General features: G+C 46.4%; 2 protein-coding genes across 5 annotated transcripts in view; both read right to left on the bottom strand.

Moving 5' to 3' along the window:
* CUNH4orf19 (chromosome unknown C4orf19 homolog) overlaps positions 1–4,021 on the bottom strand; it is a 66,147-nt gene extending 62,126 nt beyond the window's left edge. Inside the window, exon 1 of one of the 4 annotated variants that reach the window (XM_036331111.1) lies at positions 3,930–4,021. The gene's annotated coding sequence lies outside the window, so the exon portion shown is untranslated. Of the gene's footprint in view, positions 1–3,126; positions 3,208–3,237; positions 3,365–3,429; positions 3,682–3,929 lie in introns of those variants that run through there. The other 3 variants (XM_036331128.1, XM_036331100.1, XM_036331118.1) reach the window with 3 other exon arrangements.
* Positions 4,022–9,929: 5,908 nt separating this feature from the next.
* NWD2 (NACHT and WD repeat domain containing 2) overlaps positions 9,930–23,373 on the bottom strand; it is a 148,225-nt gene continuing 134,781 nt past the window's right edge. The window contains exons 6-7 of the mRNA XM_036331078.1: positions 18,030–18,619; positions 9,930–16,067 (exon numbers count right to left, since the gene is read on the bottom strand). Coding sequence (XP_036186971.1) covers positions 12,135–16,067; positions 18,030–18,619 — 4,523 coding nt within the window. The 3' untranslated portion in view covers positions 9,930–12,134. The remainder of the gene's footprint in view (positions 16,068–18,029; positions 18,620–23,373) is intronic.

Raw genomic sequence — 23,373 nt, 5'->3', positions numbered from 1 at the left:
AAAAAATCAATAAAATATATTAAAAAATACTTTTGGCCCTCTAATTATCTTTTTTAAAAATATGTTTTTATTGAGGATGGGAGGAGGAGAGATAGAAACATCAATAATGAGAGAGAATCATTGATCGGCTGCCTACTGCACACCCCCTACCAGGGATCCAGCCTGTAACCGGGGTATGTGTCCTGATGGGGAATCAAACCGTGACCTCCTGGTTCATGGGTCAACGCTCAACCACTGAGCCATGCTGGCTGGGCTCATAATTATTTTTTTGAATCAATTCACTTCTCTCTCCCCGCTCATGTGGGTTTTTACAGAAACTGCTTTGCTTGTATCTTCCCCATTTCATTCTTCTCATTGCAGCCAGAGGCTTTCTAAATACAATCTCTGCTTCACATCCTCCTTGCTTCTCTGAAGGCAAGGACTGTGTCCCCAGCACCCCTCCGGGGTCTAGTGGCTCTGGGTCTACACCAGTGCTGCCTCCACCGCCAAATCCGGGTTTCACTTAATGTTAGAGCCACCTGTACCCTGAACAGAACAGCGTTCACTGCTAGGGGTGACATTTGGGACATGATATTCTTTTTGTCCTGTGCGGCTGAGGAGTGTCTTTTCTAAGACGTTAATGACTGAGTCAGTATTTCGAGCTCTGTTAAGCATCTGCTTCAGGACACATGTGCATCCAATGGGTGTGGTATAAGTATGCGTTAGGAAAGGGTCATATTGATGACATATAGTCCTTCTGAAGATTCTAATCTCTGTGGGACTATGACATACTCAGGGTGCAAATAGAGAAAATATTTCATTTTGTTTTCTTAAGTAGCATTCACGTGGTAACCAGACTAGAAAAGGCTACAAGTGGGTGCCCCATCAGACCTGCGGATGGGTGAGGCTTACATCTGCCCTCCCCTAGCAGCTCCTCTTTTATAGATATCTAGAAGAAAAGATATTTTGTTGTCAATCCTAACCCAAGGATATTTTTTCCATTGATTTTTAGAGAAAGTGGAAGGGAGGAGGAGGAGGAGGAGGAGGAGAGAGAAACATTGATGTGAGAGAGATACATCGATTGGTTGCCTCTGGCACCCACCCTGACTGGGGCTGGGGATGGAACCTGCAACCAGGTACGTGCCCTTGACTGGGACTTAAACCCGAGGCTCTTCAGTCTGAGGGCCAACATCCTATCCACTGAGCAACACTGGCCAGAGCTAGATGTCTAGAATTTTATCTGCAACCAGATTACCTAAAGACCAAAAAAGGAAGAAGGAAAAAAAGGCAGGACCGAGGTACTATTTAACCAAGACTCCCCCCAAAGTGCCCAAGGTTCAGGGTAACTGGGAAAATTGTGAAATGAGGGGAACATCTGAAACATTCCAGGTGGAAGAAACCCAGCTACTGGGGAGCTGGCAGTCAATTATTCGGAAACTGGAGCCCATTCCAAGAAGCCCAGTCAATGGGCTCTGGGGCACCCAGGGCAGGGCCGTTCCAAGAGCCAGGAGGGCAGTACCTGCTCTGCCCTTGGGGCTGGGCCTCTGGCCAGAGCTCAGCCAGGTAGGTAATGTGTCCAGGCTCAGAGAGGCATGAGGTGAGAAGTTAGGGGAAGCCTTCCATTTCTTAGGTTAATGGACATATTTCATTGATACACGAGTTTTCTGTTTTAAAATCCATATACGCAAGAGCTCTTAGTACATAGCTAAGATTCCTCGCATTTATCTTTCCATGTCATTGTCTCTCTAAATCTCTAGAACCACCTTGAAGAGGACCAGGCCCTGGGGCCAGGTGCCATGAGATAGGCACTTATCACATAGTTGCTGAGGAACGAGCAGGCGCAGGATGGATAGAGGGAGTAGACAAAGAGAAATACCATGAACTCTGCCTTCCTTTATCAGTGCCTGGTCCATTCCTCCTCTGAGATCAAGGCAGCTTCCTATAACTGACTCCATACACTCCAGATACATGCAAATAACCCCTGAAGAACTCTACCTTTAGTGCTTCAAAGTACTGTTTCAGTGATGTACCCCAGGACTGCTAGGGTGCTCTGTAGGCACTGCTGTTTTTTAGTCTCCTGCTTAAAACAGTATGAGCTGGAGTTTTACTAATAAGTGTGGGAATAAGTGGCAAATATATACTCTATTGTCTTTAAAAGTAGCTGCCAGTTTCCATTTCTTTCTCATTCAACTCTCAAATATTTCTCATCTTTCCCCCAGCTATTACCCCGCCCCCAACAACAACACACACCCAATAGCTTGGTTCCAACCACCGAGGATCCCTAAGTCATGGTGAGAAGCGACTTCAGTGACTCCCTCTCATAGTGACAGGAAGAAAAATCTATCTGTAAGGATTCGGAACCACCACATGAACACCGACTTCCTCTCAATTCGCTGGGCAAACATCTACACAGCAATGGACAATAAATAACATGTGCCCGGTTACTAAAAGGAGTTGAATGACAGATCTGGAGAAAGAAACCCCGGCTGACATCATCGGAACAATTCTTCAGTGGTGGTTTGTGAACACCTCACCTCCACCTCACCAGGGCTGCCAAGGTCAGTGAGACCCAGGTAAGCGACCAGGAGGAGCTGGCCTAATCATTACATAGTCAGCAAACAGTTCGGGACCGCTTAACCCTTTGCAGCCGGCGCCCTCGGTCAACACGTGCTCCTACCTTGCACCGCACCGGGTCCCCTCCAGCCCTCCCTCCGCCACCCAGGGCGCCGGCACCCCAAGGGGCCAAATCCTGGGACCCAAGGGCGCATCGGAGAAACAGCGGCGGTCACGTTCCATTTCCGTTTTATGGAGAATAAAAAAAAAAAGAGACTCAGATGCTTAAAAATGGGGGAGGAGGGACTTAGAAATAAAGGAAAATCTCTAGCAGTTTTTCCAAGTCAAGTTCTCGGGCACGGCTGTAAGCTCATTAATTAGGGATTTAAAACAAAAGTGTTTCCTACACCAACTAGATTCCAAGCTTTACCAACTGTCTTGACCTTTGGGCACTTGGTACAAGTCCCCCACCCGCCCCCTGTCCTGGATTTTGCCTCTTTCCGCGCCTTTGCTGAATTACGAGACTTGTCCCGAGTAATCAAACTGAGAGTCGCCTCACCACAGGGCAAAAGGAAATAAAGAAATAAAAATCACCCGCGAGAGAAGCCGGGGAAATGATGCCACCAAGCCCAGCTCCGCAGCTGGGAGCCCGAGCCCTGGTCCTCCCCACGGCGGGCCGGACGCGCGGGGCAGAGACGGTCCTACCTGGGGCCGGGCGGCGGCGGGGACACGGCGCCCATGGCTTCGCGGGCCTCGGACGGCCGCGCCGGGAAACACCGGCGGCTCCACGGCGCCCAGAGCCCGCGGTGCTCGCAGCTGCCGCCCCGGCGCGGTCATTGGGCCGGCGCATCACGTGGCCGCCCGGGGCGAGCCTCCCCGGCACGTGTAACCCTTTACCTGCGCGCCCCGCACCCCGCGGCTCCCCCGGAGGTGCCCTGGCTGCACCCCGGGCGCGCGCTCGGGCCCCGATCTCCAACTCCGACCCCTCCCGCAGCCGGCGCTGGCCTCCCGGACGCACTGAAGCAAAAACTCCTGGCGCCCGGCCTCTGAGCACCCGCACCGGGTTGCACGCAGCCTCCTGCCCCTGCTGGAAACTTTTCCTGTCCTGCTGTTGGGAGAGGGGAGCTTCCCGGGATTCGGGACGGACGTGGGGAGAGAAATCCATGCACCCCTGGCAAGTAGATCTGCACCCCTCACCCCTGTGTTGTTCAGTAACCTCCGCGGTTCTGGCTTCGGCCGCTAAGACCTGGCGTGTGCACGGCCGCCTGCCTTTGCGACATGGATGGTTTGAGCTGTAACAGCGCAGCCGCTCCCAGGCTAATTCCCGGGGAAGCTGCAGGCGCTCGCCTGTCTAGAGCACAGTGGGACCTCAATGCAATCATGCTCCCCGCCCCTACCTTCTCTCTCTTTTCCTGGGGCGGGCGCCTCGGCTGCAACGCTTCGTCCCACCTCCTGAGCTCCACGCCTGTACTTGTTGTAATCCGCGCACCTAAAGTGGGTGAAGAACTGATTGTTTTACCCAAAGTATTACTTAAGCATGGGACATTCTTTTCACCTGCGCTCCAAAGCACAATGTTTTGAGCAACTGCGCCACCTAGCTCACCCTCTTCTCTCTCCCCTCCAACTCATCCAGGGATACCACAGGGTGCTGGAGAAGCAAGCAGAGAATGCTATACCCACTGCCCTTGGTTCTTAATGTTTCCACTGAAGTGACTCCAGCGCCATTTACATGGCAATTGTCTTTATGGAGGAAAACTCATTTTCGGAATCTTCCCGGTCGTGTAGTAGCTGCATGCTTTAAAGTGACAGATTTATGAGGGAAGTTATACTCTGTTTTACATAATTTTCGGGTAAAACCCTTTGTCACAATAAAGGAACCTCATGCCCAACTTCTAGCTGACATTTTAGTAATGTCCACAGGATGTTGGTACATTTTCCAGTTAGGTTATTCTGGCCATAAAGACTTTTTTATTTATTTTAGGTTTTAAAGTGTGGTTCCCAGACTAGCAGAATGAGCACCGCCTGGGGGAATTTAGTAAAAATGCAAATTCTTGGGCCTCACCCCAGACACATAGGTTCAGAAACAGTGAGGGATATGGGGGGTGATGTATATCCGGTTTTCAGATCACTGCTCTTAATCTGCTCAAGTGGCTGTTTAAGTAAAGGCTGGGATTCTGTCATGTTAACCTCAAATTACCAGAGCTACATAATTTGTCACGTTGATACACTGAAACCCCACCCTCTGGTGTGTCTATATAAAGTGTGATCTGTACTTCCTGAGGATCACATGGACCTGAGGGGTCCCTGTGCAAAATACAGAAGAGAAACCGATGGTTTCTTGAAGCATGTGGAACTGAAAACACCGTAATTCACTTAGTTTTTAAAATGTGTTTGTGTTTTCAATGGCATATAAATTGTTTCCAACTGACGAGTCATGGAAGATAGGGAAGCTAATTTGAATAGATTTGTCAATATAGTTCTAAAAAAAAGGACAAAAATTTTAAGTGTATGGTATTGGCTTACATTGTAACCAAAAGGCACCATACAGGCATTTTATACTTCTAAGAAAGAGGTAACTGGTTGGATTCTTTATCGTTAGCTCAGATTTCTTTATTGGATGAATGGTGTGTTTCCAGTTGCCTGCATGGATGTCTGAACCTTTGAACTCTCTAGGTCCAACTTTATTATTGCCACAACTTTCATATTCTAAACGATTCATTTTCTATTTGCAACTCTGCTATCTACCAGTTGCAATTGAAACTGGAATTTGTTTTCCTTCTCCATCACCAACTCCAGTCACTTAAGCTCTTCAATTGTTCCTGAAATCACTCTTGAATTGCCCCTCCTCTTAGCATTCTCACTGCCACTGTCCTAAGAGCAAAGTCTTATACTTTCTATCTCAGATCATTGCAATAGTCTCTGTATTGGTCTCATCCATCTCTAATCCATCTGACACAGTACTGCCTGAGTCATTCTAAAATACCATGCCAATCAGTCCATTCTCCTAAAAAATTTTTTCATGATTCCTTTTTTTTTTTTAATTAAATCTTTATTGTTCAGATTATTACCTTTGTTCCTCTTTTTTTCCCCCCCATAACTCCCCTCCTCCCAGTTCCCGCCCCACCCTCCGCCCTCACTCCCCACCCACTGTCCTCATCCATAGGTGCACGATTTTTGTCTAGTCTCTTCCCGCATCTCCCACACCCCTTTCCCCCCCAGGAATAGTCAGTCCATTCCCTTTCTATGTCCCTGATTCTATTATAATCAACAGTTCATTCTGTTCATCAGATTATTTATTCACTTGATTCTTAGATTCACTTGTTGATAGATGCATATTTGTTGTTCATAATTTGTATCTTTACCTTTTTCTTCCTCTTCCTCTTCTTAAAGGATACCTTTCAGCATTTCATATAATCCTGGTTTGGTGGTGATGAACTCCATTAGCTTTTCCTTATCTGTGAAGCTCTTTATGTGACCTTCAATTCTGAATGATAGCTTTGCTGGATAAAGTAATCTTGGTTGTAGGTTCTTGGTATTCATCACTTTGAATATTTCTTGCCACTCCCTTCTGGCCTGCAAAGTTTCTGTTGAGAAATCAGCTGACAGTCGTATGGGTATTCCCTTGTAGGTAACTGAGTTTCTTTCTTTTGCTGTTTTTAAGATTCTCTCTTTATCTTTTGCTCTTGGCATTTTAATGATGATGTGTCTTGGTGTGGTCCTCTTTGGATTCCTTTTGTTTGGGGTTCTCCGCGCTTCTTGGACCTGTAAGTCCATTTCTTTCACCAGGTGGGGGAAGTTTTCTGTCATTATTTCTTCAAATAGGTTTTCAATATCTTGCTCTCTCTCATCTTCTGGCACCCCTATAATTCTGATGTTGGTATGCTTGAAGCTGTCCCAGAGGCTCCTTACACTATCCTCGCATTTTTGGATTCTTTTTTCATTTTGCTTTTCCGGTTGGGTGTTTTTTGCTTCCTCGCATTTCAAATCATTGACTTGATTCTTGCGCTCCTCTGGTCTGCTGTCGGGAGTCTGTATAATATTCGTTATTTCAGTCCGTGTATGCTTAATTTCTAGTTGGTTCCCCAATATAAGATCGAGGGTCTCATTAGTTTTCTTGTAGATCTCATTAAGTTTATCGGCGGCTTCTAAACAGTTCTTGAGAGACCTTAAAAGTGTGGTTCTGAACTCTATATCTTCCATTGACAATTTTGTCCTGTTTCTTTGTCTCCGCATTTTGTTATGCTTCCTTGGTGCACCCCCTAGTGGTCTTTGTTCGCAGTCTTATAGTTAAATCTTGATTGTTGTAGCTAATTCCAGGGAGGGTTTGACCTCCAGGCCAAGTGGCTATGAGAATCAGCTGTGTCAGCAGTGAGAGAACTTCTGTCCTCTAGGGAGGTGCTAATCTAGCCTTTGCCTGAGGCTATCCGGCAAATGCCTGTGTGCAGGGCTTGGGCGGGGCGGGTCGCACAGGATCAACAGGGTGGGCCGGAGAGAGCAGTTATGGCGGCTCTCAGTCCTGTCCCCAGGGGCTCTGCCTCTCTGAGTCCCAGCACCCGCTGCAAAGCTCAGAGAGAAAGCTGCACTCGCTCTGACTGAAGCCAGACAGTCCCGCTTCTCCCGTTTGAGTCTGGGTCCCTAAAGACTCGCCCGGATCTGGAGCTCAGAGTCTGCGACTCCCTCCCGATTGAAAACACCAACCGAGCCCTCCGCCAGCCCGCTCCGCACCTCAGAATTTGACTTCAGCACTGCGCCTCCTCTGAGTGTCCGTATGCGTTTCTCTTTCCTCCTAGTTGTAGGACTTCCACTCAGCCAGCGTTCCTGTGGTTCTGGGTGATGTCCCTTCCGTTTTTTGGTTTCACTTTTGAAGTAGTTGTTCAAAGCAGCAAACTCCGGCGTTAACCTATGCCGCCATCTTGGTTCCCTCCATGATTCCTTTTTGACTACTGAGTAAAGTCTGAAATCCCAACATAGCATTTGAATTCATCCAAAATAATCAACTGTTTTTGCTCCTACAGCTTCCTTCACCTGGAATGTCTTTCTGACACTCTGACAGCTCAGTCCTATTTATTGTTCAAGCCTCAGCTCTCTGTCATCATCTCTTGGCCATTCCTTTTGATTCCCAGAGTTCAGTGCTCCTCTATGGTGTATTTTCTGCATTTGGTTTTCACGTTTATTAATAACTTTGTATCACAGTCTGTCTTTTTAAAAAATAAATACCTTTAATTGACTTTTAGAGAGAGATGAAGGGAGAGGAAGAGAGAGAGAAACATCAATGTGAGAGCAACATGGACTGACTTCCTCCTATACACCCCCTACCAGGGATTGAACCCACAACCTGGGCATGTGCCCTGACCTGGAATCAAACCGCCAATCTTGCAGTGCACCGGGTGATGCCCGGCTAACTGAGCTATATTGGCCAGAGTCATAGTCTCTCTTACACCTGACTTAGCTGTGTCTCCTTTAGATTGTAGGATTCCAGAGGGCAGGAGTTGTGTGTGACTAATTTTCAAATCACCCTAGGACATAGAATAATGTTTTGGATATAGCAAGCAGGCAGTATTTGTTCTGTTTTTAATGCTAGGAAGATATTTAGTTAAGCAACAAATTCCATGTGTATGAAATTTGTTTATATAAATACTAGAGGCCCAACACACGGAATTTGTGCAAGGGGCTTGGCCCTCACAGCCCCTCACAGCTTTGGCCAGCCCTCGCAGCCCCAGCTTCATCTGGAAGGTTGTTTGGACAGTCGTTCTGCTGTTTGGCTTAATTAGCATATTAGCTTTTTATTATATAGGACTAGAGGCCTGGTGCATGAAATTCGTGCACAGGAGGGGGGTTCCCTCAGCCCGTCCTGCACCATCTCCAATCTGGGACTCCTCGGGGGATGTCTGATTGCCGGTTTAGGCCCGATCCTGTGGGATCAGGCCTAAACCAGCAGTCAGACATCCCTCTCACAATCCAGGACCGCTGGCTCCTAACCGCTCACCTGCCTGCCTGCCTGATCATCCTTAATGACTCTGCCTGCCAGCCTGATCATGCCTAACTGCTCTCCCCTGCTGGCCTGATCGCCTCTAACTGCCCACCCCTGCCAATCTGATTGCCCCTAACTGCTCCCTCCTGCTGGCCTGATCGCCTCTAACTGCACCCCCTTGCCAGCCTGATTGCCCCTAACTGCTCCCCCCTGCCAGCCTGATCACCCTAACTGCTCTCCCCTGCTGGCCTGATCACCCCTAACCGCCTCCACTTTGGCCCCTGCCACTGTGGCTTTGTCCGGAAGGAAGGAAGACTGGAAGATGTCTGGTTGACCCAGTCTAATTAGCATATTATCCTTTTATTAGTATAGATTAATGGTCAATTTCTCTATATTTTCTCTGAGAACCAAAAGAGATGAGAGTTTAACCTTCAATGCGAAGGATTTAGATTAGAATCCAAGAAGGCATTCTCTAGCATGGGTGGTGGAATCATTTTCAGGAGGGGTAAATTTTAAACGGAAATCAGTCTCAGCCGTATGAAATGGAGGCAATAAGCCTGATGGACAATTCAGTATTTTTCTTAACATCTTGATTTTAAGTTTCTCTGAGAATGATTTTCACATGAAGCTAGACACAAAGTTTCACCTGATTATTTCCTAGTTATCACCACGTAAGCCCTCCATTGCTGTCGGTTAAAAGAAAACTGTGTGTGTGTGCGCGCGCACGCCTGTGTTTCTCAGATCCATTAGGTGATAAAAAGAAGAGGTGCATGTGGGAAAGTCCCCAGGTCTCTCACCGGCAGGGAGTTTATGAGTGGACAAGTCCTTGGTCATCGTCCTTCCCACTGCCACCCCCAGCTCCGGCGGGAAGCACACTGTCCTTGAACTTACACATGGAACTTGTTTTCCTCTTTGTTTTCCTGTTAACACTGTGAAACCCTAGAAGGCACACACTACTTTATTAACCTTTGTCTTCTTGGCCAAATATATGCCCCAATAAATATTTGCTGAATTGAATAGTGTACAAACTATTGTGGTACACCTGAAGATCCAGAGAGTTTGCAAAGACCTCTAGGAATCCTCAGTGCCTAGCCTGGTCTGTAATCTGAAAGTTAGAAAAGGTCTTAAAGGTCATTATCAGAAAGTGCCTACCAGATACTCAACGCTATATTTTTATGTGCTTTGAGAAAAAAGTACATTGATTGTGCATTGAAGTCCTGTTCAGCTATTCTCCCTAGACCTGGGTTTCTAGGTTGCTTCATCTGTAAATTTGGAATACTATAAGTACCTAACACATAAAGCTATTGTGAAGATTACATGGTTTAGTACATGTGTAGCTCCAAAAATAGTGCCTGGTATATAAATAGTAAGCACGAATAATAATAATAATTATTACTAACAGTCTCTAACTACATCTGCCTAGGTTGGGAGAAAAACAAATGCCACACAAATTTACATAGTTTATCTTTTATTCATACAAACAATACATACACAAGACTGTATATTATTTGAAGACTGCAATAATTTTCTAGTGTAACAACTCTGTAACAAAATTTAACTAAATGTAACATTTATGAAAATATAAATCTCTGATTGGGAAATTCTTCCCAACAATACAAAGTTTACATAAAAACATTCAATATGAGCTATCATTTTGCAAACAAGTTAGGAAAAATCATTCAAGTCACTTGTTAAACTCTATTGGCTGTTACACAGAACATTCACACACTACATTTAATCCATCTAGGCATTTAATTCTTAGAAATGTGTGGCATGGAGGTCCAACTGATAATGACAGGAATAATCTGTGTTGCCTCTGAAGTGCTAAAAAAAGCATCGCCTCATACAGTAAATTCCAGGTGATCTGTACCTGGGCTGGGCCTTCTCTGGGTACCACCTCCCTGGCTGGTAGCTAGACCAGGAGGGACATCCTGACAAAAGTTCTTTCACTATGGGTTGGGTGTTCCTCTTTGAATGACATCTCTTTCCAACAATCAAGATGTCACTATATATTTTTTCTTACATTGCCCCCCTACATCCCTGTGAGGGCTGTAGCAGGGATGCTACCATGATCTTTAGTTTACACTTTACAAACACAGTACAGCAGGGAGGTGACAGATCTGTCTACAGATATGTGATGAGTTCATGGCAGTGCGGGACCGAAAGCGAGTCAGTTCCTTGTTCATTATTCTGCCTACTCAAGTCACAACTGCCCCTTTCAAGCAAAACCAAACCACCGCTACTGACACCCTTTGGAAAGTTATCCACAGACATGCCACATGAAGAAAATCACTTTCCCCTTTCGGGATGTAATGTTTTCTTTTACATAGGTGACGTAGTTTTTTTAAAAAAAGATTTAATCCATCATGTCACAGCTTCTGCTGTGACATGGAGAAAACTAGAAAAGTCTTTCTGAAGAGTCCTGGAGCGGAAAGGGAGACAGATAAAGAAGCAAACACACAGGGTGTAGAAGTAAGAAAGCGATTACAAACAGGGACAATAAAGAGCCTTTGGACACCCCGAAGATTTATGGGATATTATAGCACAAAGACAGGCATCTTCCATTTGTCCCAGAGTATTTGGTCACCTATCTGGGTTTTCCAAGGAAAGAGGAGGAGTAAGAGTAAGGCAGATATCGTCAGTGTTTCATAGATGGTGTGACGAGAAAGCGTTCCTTCTGTTAAGATTTACTGCAGGGATTTAGGAAATAACGTATGCTTCCATACTAAATAGCACGGACTTCTGTTACTACGATGATAGAAATGAACAGGTGTTTGGACCAAATCTGTAATGCCCTTTCCGAAAATCTCCTCTGCACCCAGCACACGTAGGCATTGCAAAAAGACATGAAAAGATTGTGGTTCCTTAGTAAATGTGTTCTTTTGCAGCCCAGGAAATAGCTTCAAAAACCATATGTCCCGTTATACAGAAACCTTGGCATGCAATTGTCGCAACTGTATTTTCACGAAGGCTGGCTCTGCGGGTTTGGTAGCCCTATGACGGTGGCAGGTAGCTCTCGTCCCAGTCCAGTTCATGGCCTCACATTGCACATCCTTTCTCTTGGGAAGCTGGGAGTACATCTGGGCATTTTTGATACATGATTTTGCACTGTTAGGCCTTTCTTCTGCAGACTGGGTTTACACAGTTGTCAGGATTGTAAAATGTAAGAAGAGATTAAGGCTGTGTTTACTTATGGCCCACAATCACTGGAAGTCAAACAGCCCTGTGTGTCCGTGATTTCATCCGATTTCTATAAAGCCGGTGCCAGTCCAAATGATCCAGCCTCTCTCAGCTGGACCCATGGTCTGAGTTATGTTGCTTCTTCCCCCACAGTATTAAAACCACCTTCTCTCCCCAGGTGATGTAGTCATTGAAATATGATTTCTACAAATTCTCTAGGAAAGTCTCAAGACTTCAATCCTTGGTAAACATGACAGGAAGGACAAACCCCAAACCAATTTCCCATTTCTGTGCATTTCAGGAGCATGTGAATCATTCACACCGGGACTCTGGCCTCTTTCTTGTCTGTTAAGAAATGAGTCGTTTATCATTTGGGATACGGGAGATACTCCACCCACCGCTCTTTGGTACCTGTCTCGCGTGTCTCTGATGAGCAGGAAAAACCTTTCCGTCAGTTATCAGGGCCATAGCTGTGGCCCCTGGGTTCCAGGGCAGCACACACCCGGTCGTAGCAAGAATTGTGTTTCTTGGAGGGCGTCGCCTCGTTGGGCTCCGTGGGCTCACTCACCGTGATCGGACTGTCTCTGGCAAAGACCTCAGTAGACTCTCTCCACAAGCAATCCACAGACGCCTTGAAACAGTAGCTGCTACACTTTGCCCTGGATGTCTGTGTCGCATTGTTGAATATCTGCCTGCTATTCGACGTGGCGATTTTAATCTTCAGGGCAGCGTCCACACGGTCCACCACCGTGTAAATCCCTATGCTCCCGTCGTCAAAACCCACCACGATGTGCAGGTGCCTCTGGGAGAGGGCCAGAAACGTGGGTGTTTTGTAGAGGGAACAAGCACCGATATTTTTGCCGTCGGCCAGTCTCATGACAATGAGACTGGAGATGGCACCATTTTCATCCTCGTCCTCCCCGCTGCGGAAACAGATGTACACCAGGTAGCGACCATCTCGAGACAGCCTCTGCCTCCAGATGACCCCGGAGGCGTGCACCACCCGCAGCTTACCGCTGTGCAAATCTAGCACGTTGATGTTTTCATCTCCCCGGGAGATGATGCCTAACTTTCCGTTGGGAGAAATTTCAAAATCCTCCAGGGTCTTCAGGAAGTTGTTGGGAAGCTGCACACGGCGACAGATCACCTCATCCGTCAGGCTCCAGATGTTCACCGTCTCGGCCGACGTGATGAACACGATGATGTCGGGGCAGTCGGGGATGAGTTTGAAGCTCACGATGGTGGTGCCATCCTCGCAGCAGAACTTCTTGGTGATGCTCCCTGTCCACAGGCTGACGGCCAGCACTTTGCTTTGGGTCATGCCCACCACGAAGGTGTTGGCGGAGGTGATGAAGGCGTTCTGCAGCGAGGTCAGGATGTTGCAGACCCGGTGGCCCGTGGCCAGTCTCCAGACCCGTGAGGCGTTCTCCTCGCACAGAGACACCACAAACTGGTCGTTGTGTGTAATCAGCAGCTGCGATATCCGCTGCCCGTTGATTCGGAAGAGGTTGTCCCCACTGCCGGTGTGCCAGACGTACTGGCTGCTTTTGTCATCCGAGGTCACCATCACGTCTCCCGTGGACGTCAGCACACAGTGTTCTACCACGCCCTCATGCTTGAACACTGCCTCGATGAACCCGCTGCTGAAGTTCCACTTATGCACACAGTCCGAGCCGTCCAGGGAGTAGATGATCTCCCCCCTCGCGGGCAACACCAGGCTCTGTATGGGCTTCCCGGTCTTGTCTATGTTGGACATGGCCGTGATGATGTCGACGTCCCAGATGGACAGCACGCCGCTGGTCGATAAAGAGAGCAGCATGTTGTGGTGACTGGACTTCACCAGCTTCACGATGGTACCCGAGACCTCCTGGAGGCTGGCCATGCATTGCCCCGTGTCCCGCCTCCAGAAAAACACGGCGGAGGTGTTCTCCATGGTCGCGATGATGCAGTCTCCGTTTTTGGACAGCACGGCGGATATGAAGCGCTCGTTGTGCTTCGCCCTGAACTTCTCGGCCACCTTCCACATGCCGGTGTCCAAGAGCTCAATGCTGAGGGCTTTACAGATCAGAATTGCACTTTGGTCCTCCGACAGCTCGATGCTGACCACCTCGCTGTCTTCCCTCCGGCAGTCAAAGTCGTCGGTCAGCTGGGGGCTGGAAATGTCCTCCGTGTTCCAGACAGAAAGGCTCCCCTCACTGTCCACCATGACCATTTCTTGAGCCGTGTCCAAGATCAGGAGGAATTTCACAAAGCCCCCTGAAAATTCGGACGTCACCGTGCATAACTTCTCTCCGCTCCCTAAATGGAAGATGGTGGTGGTGTTCAGGTACTGCCCACAGAAAGCATATACCCCGTCCAGAGAGCACTGCACACACGTCACTTCGTACCAGCAGTGGAACTGGTAGAGGGGCCATCCGTAGAGCAGATCGATGACAGTGACGTCTTTGCTGGCTTCGAGCCAAGCCAGGGTGTGGTTGACGGACAGTGTAAATCCATTGATGTAGGTGGAGCCACTTCCATGCTTGGTCCCTTTGATCTCCACTTCGGACAGAAGGCAGGAATTGACATTGTCATAAATCAGCAAGGTGTTATTGGTCGTAGCCACCACAAGATACTTTTCGTCCCCGCTGAGTTTCATGCCCAGGATGACGGACTGGGCCGTGGTGATTTGCCTGAGAAGCTGACGCGTTTCCACATCCCAGGTGCTGATGGAACCGCTTTCTAAAGCCGTGAGAACAGTCCTGGGGTTACAAGTAGGCAGGATCTCGGTGACATGCAGGTGGCTGGACGCCAAGGGAAGACGCTCCGGGCTGTATGTCACGTCCATGGATGAATGTAGCGGCACAATGGAGCAATATTTGGGCCCGTCCTTGTCACACTCCAGGAGAAGGTGTCTCAGTTTGGGCAGGGAACTGAGGACAGGCAGCAGCCTTTGCTGAAGCTCTGCTGAAAGGGAGCCGGGAAATGCAATGACCTTGCTTTTGAGGCTGCGGAGGGTGTTGGCCAGGAACTTCATCTCCTTCTCTTGCGAGTAGTTGTAAGCCAGCTCGATGTCCGAAAGCACTTTGTCGAACTGGCCAATTTTGATCATGGTGTAAAGCCAGCTGAAGTTCATGATGATGCCGTAAAGCAGGTCATCGGTCTTTCCACACCTCGTCAGGTGGTACAAGAGCTCGGACATTTTCCGATGATTGACGAAAAAGATGTCGGGCTCCAGTGGATTACACTGGAAAACCCAGGGCTGGTCTGGGGCCTGTCTGTCAAATGAAGCCTGTTCCATGAAGTGCTTTTCTTCCTCCAGCAGGCTTCTGCTCTCCAAGTCCAGGCAGCCATTCAAGTAGGGGTCTTCGAGGCAAAAGGCTTTCCTCCTGCCCCCTGACCAGACCCCCAGAAAATAGTCTGCCAGGATGGTGTGCATTTCATGCAGGTGACTGTCTTCCTTCAGATACAGCTTCTGGGCTATGAGCTGCAGGTGTCTATTGGCCCAGACCAGGAGTGTGACGTTCTTCACGTGTCTTTCTATTAAGTATCCACTGAGACCCTCCTTGAGCCTTGCGATGTACAGGTAAGGTACTCTCAGGGGATTGGTGGGCCTGGTGTGCTCATTGAGCTCATTCATGACACTGTTGTCGAGGGCCAGCACATCCTCCAGTTCCATTTCACTCAAGCCCATCTTGGCCATGGTGATGTAACCAAGCGCCCTGGAGACCAGTTTCTGACCACACTTCTTCTCTAAGGACCAGAAGAGCTGCTCTATACTTTCATGAACGGTGACACACAGGGAGGATTCATCGACATCTTTGTGAGACCGCCAGTGTCTCACCTCCCTGAAGGTCAGGTTCACGAACATGGGCAGCGTGCACTTGGAGAACGCGTTGTTCACGTAAATCTGCTGGCCCGAGGTGACCTTCCTTTTGACTCGCAGCAGCTGGTGCTTGAGGACCTGGCTGCACATCTTCCTGTCCCGGGGAATCAACTCGATGTAATTGTTTTCCTCGTGGATAAGGCACCTTAGTTTCTGCAGGATCCCGTGTTTGTTGGGCAGTGTGGAGAGGACGACCCGTACGAAGCGGGGAAGGTGAGCAGGGAGCCACCAAAGCTTCCTGGCCTCGTCACTCTCTGAGAGCTGCTCGAGGGCGTCGAATATTATTACTAGAGGTCTCTGCAGTGAAGACTCATTCAAAAGGTTGATAAATAAGTCACGGAGGTCATGAATCTTCTTAGGGTAGTTTTGAACCAGACACCGGTAGTTCACTGCCAATTGTTCGCAAACACTCAGGAGGAGAGTCCTGAGGTCGGTACTCATGTCCGTGCTTCCTAGAAATCGCACAACTATTACTGGGTCTGATTCTGGTCCTGTGTGTTCATGTAGCCAGCCATAAGCCTAAAACATAAAGGTGGCATTTAGAATGGTAATACATATTCACGTGGTCATATACTGCAACATCTCTTCTCCATAGAGGTCAGACTTCTGGGAACCCGGGCCATGCAGAAAGTCATCTAGAACCAGGAAACGGAAGAACCTTCTGAGAAGGTCAAAGAGCTGTCACAAAGCTGTGCCCTAAGGATCACTCATCTAAAGGTAATAAAATAGTGAGTAGTAATATTTCACGCAAAGGCAACATTCAGCTTGTGGTCTAAAAGTTACAAAGTGGTTCATAAACAGTAAATCTGAATATCTAGTATGGTCATGACATTTTAAAATGCTGAATCTCTTTTCTGGGCATGGTTGTTGGCACATAGTAGGTATCTAGTAAGTGTTTAATGAGTAGCTTACAAAATAATTTATACTTATATCAAGTCAGATATTTTCATTAATTGAATCACATAATACTATATATGGCTGAACAAATTTCCAGTTAATTAGAATGCAATAAAAGATAGCGCTAAAATGACGCTGAATATAATCTTTTATGCTTCAGAGACATTTTACTATGTTGTGATGCTATAGGGTCATCATGATTATTATTTATCATGAAAATCTGGTTAAAAGGGTTTTGCTAAATTTGTGCTTTATAATAGTTTACTATATAAACAGGGAGTCATCATTCTCAATTATCTCTCTGTAGGGAACACGGGAATTCCAGTGTCATTTAACAGAAGTGGAAACCGAAGTCCGGGCTGGAGAAATGACTTGCTTGGAGTTAAATGGTTATTAGCAGACAAAGTTGGAGAAGTTAATTTGACTTTCATTCCAGTTCTCTCTCTCTCTCTCTCTCTCTCTCTCTCTCTCTCTCTCTCTCTCTCTCTCTCTCGTTTGCTGGGCTATGGCTCTCTCTCTCTCGTTTGCTGGGCTATGGCTCTCTCTCTCTCGTTTGCTGGGCTATGGAGAGGATCTTGGTAGAAAAATACTACAAATGTGTTGTTGACTATCTAGGAGCCAAGCAAGTGACAAGCTAGGAAACAACTTTTCTGAGAGATGCTTAGCCAGGACAAGGGGTGTGGCAGGGAAGGACCTCCAGGAAGCCACGAGGTGGCCTCAGAAGAGGCAGAAGCAGCTCTCGACGCCTGCCAAGACCAGAGGGTGCAGGGCCCAGGTCAGAGCAGTCCTGGTCATGCCATAACTTTCTGGCCACTTTACCTTTCCTACGTCCCCTCCATCGCAACCCTATAGGGGTCATAAAGGTGGTTGGGGTTTGGTATTAGGGAAGGAGGGGAAGAAGTGCTGTGTGGAGAAAGGAAGGAGCCCTGGCCGGTGTGGCTCAGTTGGTTGGGCATCATCCTGTGCACCGAAGGTTTGTGGGTTCAGTTCCCGGTCAGAGCATATGCCAATGGCGTGGGCCCAATCTGATTTTCTCTTGCTCCCTCTCCCTTCTCTCTCTCTCTCTGAAAATCAATAAAAATCTTTTTTTAAAAAAAAAAAAAAGAAAGAAAAAAAAAGATGGCCACGTCCCTGCCTACCACTGTAGATACTTTGCTTATGGTAAGCCTCAGCTGGGGGAGAGAAATGTAGACTGAAATTTTAATTATCATCTTCGACTGGAAATATTAGTTGTGGAACTGAGACTGATTTCATGTCCAGAAGCAACTGGAGGGTGTGTCTTTGCTGAGGGGTGAGGAGAGCTGTGAGAGCGCACTAGTTTCCATTCGAGTGAAGGCCAGCCCCACAGTGGGAGTCTGAACAGTGGGAGAAAACATCAAGCTGTCCTATACTCGCACCCTAGGAGTCTTCCTCTTTCAATACATCTGTTAGACCAGCAAAAGGGACACACTGAAGTGTCACCCAAAAAGATTAATTATAAACCAGAGAGTAAACACAGAAAATGGAAATGAATATGGTCAATTTGACGTTTCCCAAAAGTAAGTTTTTTTTTATAAATATGCACGTAAAAGAGTAGGCTTTTACCTTCTTTGCCACTTCAGCTAGCAGGAGCGTCTTCCCCGTGCATGGTCCACCGTATATAATAAGTGGGTTGATGTACCCGGTTTTGCTTGGGAGGATGTATTTATGGACTCTGGTTAGAGATTCGCACTTGTACTCGTAGAAAGAGGCATATGTTTTACATAACGAGGAATGCTGGAGGATTTCGTCGTAGAGTGTATCAGTCTCCGTGTCAAAATTCTGTTGTACCGTTGCCTGAATTATATCGATCATGTCCTCATAAAATTGTTTACCAAGGCCTTCTATGTAGTGGTTTTCTATTTCCTGGGAATAGCCAAGTTTCATGTCACAATGAGTAACAGACGTGTATACTCTGAGATTAGATGACGCGACAATCGTAGGAATAAATTCGTCCCTGAGTTTTATCAGCTTCTCTTGGGCTTCTGGGTCCCGGATAATCCTCGGGTCTGTCCCAGTGATATCCATGTATTTTCCCATCTCTGGGATTTTTACAAAACGCTCAATGTTAGCAATTTTCCTAATGTAGCAGACGCACTTCTTCAGGAATGCGGGAGTTTGCTTGCCTAGGGCGAAGTCAAACTCATCCTCTATAGCTGAAAGCAAACAAAATCAGCTTATTGCATGAAACAAAGAAGCAACAGGCCATCAGCTCAGCTCTTAATTCTCCAGTCCCAGAATAATTAGTCTATAGAATAATTTCTTCATTCCTTAATTTCCTATGTGTGTTTCCTACACAGCCTGGAACCCAGAACAATGGGTTTTAAATACAATTCTTTCATTCTCTCCCCAGTAGCAAGGAGAGGTTGAACATAAGCATAAGAAAGAAAGCATGCCAAGTTTATATTTAGGTTACTCCTTCCTTACTTTCCTCTCAGACGTCAGGGGTCTAAGAGTGAAGAGCAGGGCCCCATTGGAGCCAGGAAAGAATGAGGAGAGGCCAAATGACGGATCCAGTTTACTGCTTCCTGGTCAGTCTCCCCTTTACATGTAGCTTCACCATGTTGTTTGAGGTGCATTGTACCCCAAACAGTTACGGGTAAATATCAATATAAAAAGCATGTTTAAAATACAATCATGTCTGATTATTGATCAATCTGAATTGTCCATGTCACTGTTAAACCACATTATATCCATCAGATCAGGTATAGAAAAATGTCTTAGTATGTAACCTTATTTCTTCTAAGATAAGGCTTATAAAACATACTAGAAGCCTGGTGCATGAAATTCGTGCATGGGGGGGGGGTGGAGAATCCCCTCAGCCCAGCCTGCACCCTTTTCAATCCAGGACATCCCTCTCACAGTTTGGGACCACTGGCTCCTAACTGCTCACCTGCCTGCCTGCCTGATAACCCCTAACCACCTCTGCCTGCCGGCCTGTTCGCCCCCAACTGCCCGCCCCTGCCAGCCTGGTTGCTCCACACAGCCTGCTGTTCAGTTGTTTGGTCGTCCCTCACTAACCCCCCTACTGGCCTTGTCGCCCCATGCAGCCTGCTGTTCGGTCGTTACTGTGACAGCATCCTGGACAATTTGCATATTCCTCTATTATTAGTATAGATGCTTACATACAAGTAAATATACATTATAAATCACTCAAGGCTCCGTAGGAACATTTAAAATGAGATCCATCGTAAGTAAAACATCACTTGTGCATTATTTTAGGGAAGAAAGATAAAAATGAATGAATTTTAAGGCATGCAGTCTTTTTAAACTGCCCACCTGCCTTCACTTCCTTCTTTCTTCTCTCCCTCCCCCTTTGCTTTCCTTCATCCAATTCGTCTTATTGAGCACCTACTATGTGCCAGGCATGCTGCTGGCTGCTCAGGATGCCATGGAGAGAAAATAGACAATACTGAGAGAAAAAACCTTTATGGAGCTCTCAGTCCAGGAGAGGACAGCAGACAGGAATCACAGAGAACCACTAACAAATGTATTACGATTGTTTCAGTCCCAGGAAGGAGGATTACATGGTGCAGTGATGGAAAACAATTGGGGGTGGGCAGGAGGGTGACCCTAATCCAGCAGTTCTCAACCTGTGGGTCGCGACCCCTTTGGGGGTCGAACGACCCTTTCACAGGGGTCGCCTAAGACCATCGGAAAACACATATATAATTACATATTGTTTTTGTGATTAATCATTATGTTTTAATTATGTTCATTTTGTAACAATGAAATTGGGGGTCACCACAACATGAGGAACTGTATTAAAGGGTCGCAGCATTAGGAAGGTTGAGAACCACTGCCCTAATCCACTTGGAGAGGCCAGGAAAGGGGGTAAGTACTGAGCTGGAGTCTGATGGGAGCATGGGGTGAGGGGATGGCGCTCAGAATACACAGGGCTGGTTATAAGTGGAAAACATTGCCACGTGCTATCCACAATCCCAACATCAAGTGAAACCTAAAACATACTTGTATTCTATACAGTGACTATTAAGGAAGGTGGGATTTTATTTTAAAATGATGCCTTTTAGTGGGATTCCCGTAATAATAATTCTTCAATGACGATAGTGATTGATCAAAATTTGTGACTGAAATAAAAAGATATGTTTATAGCCACCAGTGTTGAGTGAGCTGTGTCATTTGTGTCAGTATGTTTTACTAAGGGTTTTCATCAGACAACTTGATTAAGGAGGCCAGTCTAGTCTTCTTTTTATAAAAGAGCAGGGACTTTTTATAATGTAGACTAGGAAAGATTCAAGAAATCTTGACTTTATGAGCTCCTGCAGAGAGCAGCCTTTGGCCCACATCTTTTCCAGGCATCTGTGTAAAATGCTAGGGGCCACACTGGATTGGCTGGGTGCTGCATTCTCAGTATCATGAAGAGAGACAAGTGGCCAAACCATAATCTCTACACATAATGAATGATAACTGGATATGCACTGTTACCTCTGACTCCTGAAATAAGTCAACTATAACCTCACTGACATGGGTATCACTCCATGGACAAGAGTGTATTCCAGGGTCAACTGTAGTATCCTATACAGTGGGGCCTTGACTTACGAGTTTAATTCGTTCCATGACAGAGCTTGTAACTCAAATTACTCGTATGTCAAATCTTAAAGTGAAAGAGTGAGACATGTGATGCTGGGCTGATGTGGCGTTCACTGTGATGTTCACTGCGCCAACTAGCAGTGGGGTATCTGAAGCTGGCTCGTAACCCGAATTTTATCTCGCAACTCAAAGCAAAAAATCGGCCGAGAGATGGCTTGTATCTCGAAAAACTCGTTAGTCGGGACACTCATAAGTCAAGGCCCCACTGTATAATAAAAAGCTAATATGCAAATTGTCCCCTCAACAGGGAGTTTGACTTGGGGGCTGGCCTGCCAACGACCCTTCCCCCCAGCTGGCCTGGACTGATTGGCCAGATCAGGGCGGGCCAGCCGGACCCGATCTGTGCACAAATTTGTGCATCAAGCCTCTAGTATTTTATATTTTCAGAAATCTTGAGAATATGAATACTAGCAATCAGGAGTGTTGATAATAATGCAGCATAGAATGAGATACAGATGAAGCAAGTTGGTAGAGCCCTCCCTAAGCTTGGCTCGGGGAAAAAAGACAGGCTGTACATAAGAGTGCCTGGTTGATGGTCTAGACCAGTGGTTCTCAACCTGTGGGTCGCGACCCCTTTCACAGGGGGCGCTTAAGACCATCCTGCATATCAGATATTTACATTATGATTCATAATAGTAGCAACATTACAGTTATGAAGTAACAACGAAAATAATTTTATGGTTGGGTCACAACATGAGGAACTGTATTTAAAGGGCCAGAAGGTTGAGAACCACTGGTCTAGACCTAATAAATATACCTGAATAAAAGAGCCATCAAAGATTAAGTCAATTCTAGAGTTATTTTTAGAAGCAAAGTGCATTGTCATGGGACTTTTATGAATAATTTCTGATATTTACTTGTCTATAAATATTATAAACGTCCCCCTTCCTTACTATGCAGTATTTGTTTTTTTCTCCTTGCATTTTTCTTAATATCCAAAAATTGAACCAGTCACAGCACCTGGTAAAGGAAACATTAGGAGGATATACCCAGCCCTGGTAACTAGCATTCATGAGACATTAGTCTCTCTACTATCCCTAAAACTTCTCAGTTTTGACTGTAGAGAACCATTTTGAGGTCTAATTTATTTCTCTTCCTCTTCTGTTATATAAAAATGTAAAACTGGAAATGTTGTGAAAATTACATTTAAAAATAGTACACCTTTCCAGGTTCTAGTTAGTATTCATATTTTCAAGATTTCTGAAAATATAAAATACTAGAGGCCTGGTGCACGAATTCATACATGGCTGGGGTCTCTCGACCTGGCTGACGATCGGGGTCAATTGGGGCGTCTCGCCCAGTCCTGATTGGGGCCCTAAGGGCCAACTGGCGGGAGTGAGGTAGGGGGCCCAGGAGCTTGGTGGGCTAGGGGGAGGGGCCCGGGGAGGCTGGAGGTTGGTCAGCCAGCAGGGGGGTGGGAGGGATTGTGGGAGGTTCCAATTGGGGCAGGCCAGCTGATGGAGGGGGGAGGGGAAGGGGCCATGAGAGGTTGGCTGGTCACAGGAGGTTGGCTGTGGGAGGACACTGACCACCAGGGGGCAGCTCCTGTATTGAGTGTCTGCCCCTGGCGGTCAGTGTGTGTCATAGCGACTGGTCGACCGGTTGTTCTGGTCGTTCGGTCATAATGGTCACTTAGGCTTTTACATATATAGATACTACAGTTGACCCCTGAACAACATGGGTTTGAGCTGTGCAGATCTAGTTTTATGTAAAATTTTTTCAATAAATGCGTACAGTACTGTAAATGTATTTTCTCATCCTTGTGATTTTTATTACTATTTTCTTTTCTCTAGCTTACTTTTTTTGTAAGAATACAGTATATAATACATATACAAAATATGTGTTAATTGAGTTTTTATGTTATTGGTAAAACTTCCAGTCAACAGTAGGCTATTAGTATTTAAATTTTGGGGGTGTCAGGGTATGTGTGGATATTTGACTATACAGAGGGTTGGCACCCCTAACCCATACATTGTTCAAGGGTTATCTGTACATCTATTTCAAAGTGTGGGTACTTCTCCAGCAATTTTCATTGTGCAGATATGGTCTTAAAATGAGATTGAAATGTAAAATAAATGTAAAAAACTGTTCTGAGCATGTATATCTTTAAGCAATGGAACCCCAAGCAGAAAAGAGATGACTCGTAGGAGTTCATACTACATAGCATGAAATTATTTATCTTCCTAAATATCTATGTGAACAGAGGTCTTTAATGTGGAGAAAATTAGAAGAAAGTGTTTGGTGATGAAATATCTGAACCCTTGAGCTGTATGATTCTGAAGTGAGGATGCCTTCCCCA

The sequence above is a fragment of the Myotis myotis genome, unplaced genomic scaffold, assembly GCF_014108235.1.
Source record: "Myotis myotis isolate mMyoMyo1 unplaced genomic scaffold, mMyoMyo1.p scaffold_m19_p_1, whole genome shotgun sequence".
Classification (NCBI taxonomy): domain Eukaryota; kingdom Metazoa; phylum Chordata; class Mammalia; order Chiroptera; family Vespertilionidae; genus Myotis; species Myotis myotis.
This window is presented reverse-complemented; position numbering and strand designations above follow the sequence as displayed.